The sequence below is a fragment of the Colobus angolensis genome, unplaced genomic scaffold (assembly GCF_000951035.1).
Source record: "Colobus angolensis palliatus isolate OR3802 unplaced genomic scaffold, Cang.pa_1.0 Scaffold14, whole genome shotgun sequence".
NCBI lineage: Eukaryota > Metazoa > Chordata > Mammalia > Primates > Cercopithecidae > Colobus > Colobus angolensis.
This window is the reverse complement of record NW_012114488.1, coordinates 22,097,209-22,101,292: the sequence shown is the minus strand read 5'-3', so window position 1 is coordinate 22,101,292 and position 4,084 is coordinate 22,097,209. Positions and strand designations below refer to the sequence as shown.

Here is a 4,084-nt window from a genome sequence, read left to right as displayed (position 1 = left end):
GGGGGGGGCGGGGTTTGGAGGGGGATCGCCTATAGAGAAGCAGTTCTCTTTTTTACTTTCCCAACAAAATGCACTAAATCCAAGCGTACCGAACCCGGCAAACGGAACAGATTTTAATCATAGAAGGTCAGGAGCAAAGCATTTAATGTAGGCAGCTCACAAACGGAAATTTATCTTACGCAGTGGGGTGTGTGTATGAGAGAGAGAGAGCGAGAGAGATCGCTCATGCACCCAAGTTCAGGTGGAGCATTTGCAACCTTGGTAGTCACAGCCTCTTGGAGAAGAGTCTTCCTGTTTTCCAAAAATCAGCCACTGGGCTCAAACACACTCAGCCAGGTCCAGCCTGGCCCCAAGGAGAAGACAGGTATGATCAGGGCCATTACCTCAGGAATACTTCCCCCACCCTCCACCTCCACCCAGTGTGTTCATGTAACCTACCAGACCTAGACTGTGCCGAAGTGAAAGATGTGTAGGATATTTACCCATTCATTAGAATGGGAGATACTTTACTGGGAGCAGTGCTTTCCTCCATGAGTTCTGAAGGGTACCTCCATCCAATTCCCCTGACCTCAGAGTTTCTCACTTCTATTTGGCCAAATAAGGAAAAAATGTGGATGTCTCAGTTTATGCTTCTCTTTTTCAGAAATTGCATTTAAGAGGACCCCCTTACAAACAGGCCAAGAGGAAGTGGTACTATTAAATTTTTTAAATGTTTGCGCAGGTAAATCACTAATTTGCATAAACTTGATGCTTTAGGGAAGGCCTGTGGAGGAGAGAAGAGGACCCTGGAAACTGGAATTAATTTTCGATTCAAATCCAAACTTTGCTTTTACTACTGTGGGCCTTGGAAAACTAACATCAGAGCCTCAGTTTCCTCATATGTAGTGTAACGATTTAATACCTCGTTTGAACAGTTACGGAGAGGATACAATAAAAATAGCTAATGTTTTTTGAGAGTTTACTACACCATATCAGACGGTCACTGTGCTAAGAGATTTACATATACTAATGAAATTATTAGAATAAACTGTGAAAGTGTCTAGCTGAACTATGTAATCCGTGTTAATTTCCATTTATCTTCTCAAATTTGAAAGAGGCTTTAGAACAAACATCTGGTTTAATTTACTTAACCTCTCAGCAAGTAGTAGTCTAGTTCAGTGATTCTCCAACCTGGAACTTTAGAATCAGCAGGGGAGCTATAATAACTTCTTTCCAATGGGAACCCCCGCCCAAGAACAACAAACCAGAATCTCTGAGGTTAGGGTCTAAGCATCAGCATCCGCATTTTAAAATCTCTTCCCAGATGACCACAGTGTGCAAACAGGATTGAGAATTCTTCAAAGGAGGCAGTACTCGCTGTCATTCGCTCCCCTTCACCCTCACACCCCCCACAATTTTGCTTTTGAGTGACCTGTGAATTGGTCTCTGGATGAAGCACACCCCTCCCCCGCCCCGCCCACCCCATTACCGGAAGTCTCAACAGATCTGCTATTCTGCTCTCTGGAATCTATAGGATACACCTAGCCTTGATTCCACGGGAGAATACGTCAGTTTACCCGGGTACATATTAACTCCATCAGCTTTTCTTCATCCATTAAGAAAGCGCTCAGGAGGAGATTTACTTTGCTAACATCTCTCTCAAATCCTGATGCCAAGAATTGAATTCAAGGTTTCACCCAAGTGACAAACTAGAAAGATGTTTAATGGCTTTGTTGTAATTACTGTATTTCCCTAAGTATATCCTTGGAGCTTCTATGGCAGCAATATTACCCAGCTGACTCCATATTACAGTCTACCAAATAAAACCTGAAAGTGTTAAAAGTTTAGAGACTCACTGAACTAGACAACTACACTCAATGCAGTGTTCAGCACTTAACCTGTGATTTTACTGAATTTTATTGTGTTAAATTAGGCCTCTTAGCTTGTTGAGCTTGTTGACATGTTGGGTATCATTGATATAACTGAGTAATTCTACCTCTCAATTTCATGACCTCTGTAAATCCGGTCTGTGCCTTGCCATCATTTAAGTTCTCATTCTCAGGTACCTTCCTCTGCCAACTGACACTGGATTTGAATGCTACTGATGAACATTCTTATCAGTTGAGGACCCAAATATTACCTTGTCCTGTTTTTGTCTGTTGTCCCAGGGTAGCAGCCTGTGTACATGGGTATATGGCACTTTTGTAGGAATTAGAAAAAGGTACCCCCACTCTCACCTTAGCTGAAGGATTAGGAAAAAGTGACCCCTTACTCCTAGATGCAGCCCCAGACAGACAGCAGATGAGCTTTGTCTATTGGATGTCTTTGCTCTGCTGTAATATTGTCAAAAAACAAAGCAAATGACTACTTACTGAATTCTGCTTCATGCCTACAAAATTGTGTCTTCCTTTTCTAAGTACCCAGATGTCATTCTAATAATAGGTTTCTTTATTTTGTTCAGTATCTGTGAAAAGTTTCTTGCCTTGGTTTCAGACTAAGGCAAAAACTGGAACTCCATTTGTCCACCTCCAGTTTTTTAGTGTTCATCTCCCTCTATGCTGATTCTAGCTGAGAGTCCTTGTTGGTAAACTCTCCTTGCTGAGATGGTAATTTACTAAGCAAGAAGAAATTAAGCTTTAGACAGCTAGGACATATTTTCCTACAAGCTGCTTCACCTATCTTTTCAGTTAACTCTTTGAAAGTTTATTTTATCCCTTACATTTAATGTTTATTTTTACATAATAGAGAAGACAAAAAAAGGGAATTAGTTTTGTTTAGTCATCCATTTTATCTCAAGCAGAGGCATCCCTTCCATGTTCTTGTCTGAACAAAACAAAATGTATTTTTTGTTGTTGTCGTCCTTAGTTTATTCTTGGCTTTAGCCTAAAATAACAGAGTAACAGTATTACAGGGCTGTTACAGGTATGCAGCTGCTGTTCTCCTGTTGAGTTTAGTTCATTAAACTAAATTTTAATCTGCCTTTTATGTTTTACTAACCAGTCTGGTCCATGACTATACATCTGCTTCCATTCTTGAAATGCTTTTCCTTTTCCTTCCTTAGGTCAAAATTATTCCATTTGTAAAACTGCCTTAACCTGCACCTACAGATTCCCTCATCTTCAGATCACAGAAGAAGATCATTTTGGTTTGCTCAAGCCATACTGCCCTCTACTTGTACTTACTGATTCAGTGATAATCTCCTGAGCTTTCCTTTCCATTTCTGAGCATTCAGCCCTGGCCAGGCATCCTCCAGAGGCTTCTCCAACCTTCCTTGCTCAGGCCTCCCTCCTTGCCTTTCTCGCGCTGACATGCTCGTCTCCATTACCAAGAATACTCTGCTGCGACTGCTTCATCTCCACATGACTCTAGCTTCCTGGGCTTAGTTTTCATCTTTAAAGCAAAATGAAACATTTACCTACATTCTCAATCAGAATTGAGAACTACCTCTACTGCAAGTAACCATTTGAGATTTCTGCAGGTACATACTTCCTGGCCTCACAATCTTCTAATAGGTCATGAAGTGTACCAGGCATGTCCATATGTGTCTCCTTTTATCCTCACAGGCACTGACTGATGAGGAAACAGAGGCTCTGAAAGTTAAAGTGAATTTCCCATGCCATATATAGTTCAGACCACATATGATTATGTTTTCTTATATAAAATCTAGAATCCTTCCACTAAACCACTTGGCCTAGACTAACTTTGTATGTCTAAAGCCTCATTTACAGTTTGAGTATCCTGGCCTCAGTTGAAAGCTATTCTCCATTCATTGACAATTGACTTGAAATGGATGATTTTATATCACCTCTTATTATAAACTACCCAAAGTGTCCCAAACACCTTCCAAATTATAATATTGTTCTCTGAAATTACAAAAATTATTAATATTTGCTACATGAATGAATGAAATTAGATGTTTATTCTTTTCCTCAGACTTACTGAATAGACCAAAAGGAGTGTAACATTTAATATTATAAGCTCCTTCACGGTAGAGACTCACTTCTTCATTTCTTTTTTTTTTTTTTTTTTTTTGGAGTCTTGCTCTGTTGCCCAGGCTGGAGTGCAGTGGCCGGATCTCAGCTCAATGCTGGCTCCCTGGGAAGCA

The 4,084-nt window shown here is 40.5% G+C and overlaps 1 protein-coding gene across 1 annotated transcript in view; it reads right to left on the bottom strand.

The window, feature by feature from the left end:
* DSE (dermatan sulfate epimerase) overlaps positions 1–3,369 on the bottom strand; it is a 71,274-nt gene extending 67,905 nt beyond the window's left edge. The window contains exons 1-2 of the mRNA XM_011935047.1: positions 3,162–3,369; positions 483–585 (exon numbers count right to left, since the gene is read on the bottom strand). Coding sequence (XP_011790437.1) covers positions 483–486 — 4 coding nt within the window. The 5' untranslated portion in view covers positions 487–585; positions 3,162–3,369. The remainder of the gene's footprint in view (positions 1–482; positions 586–3,161) is intronic.
* Positions 3,370–4,084: the final 715 nt, after the last annotated feature.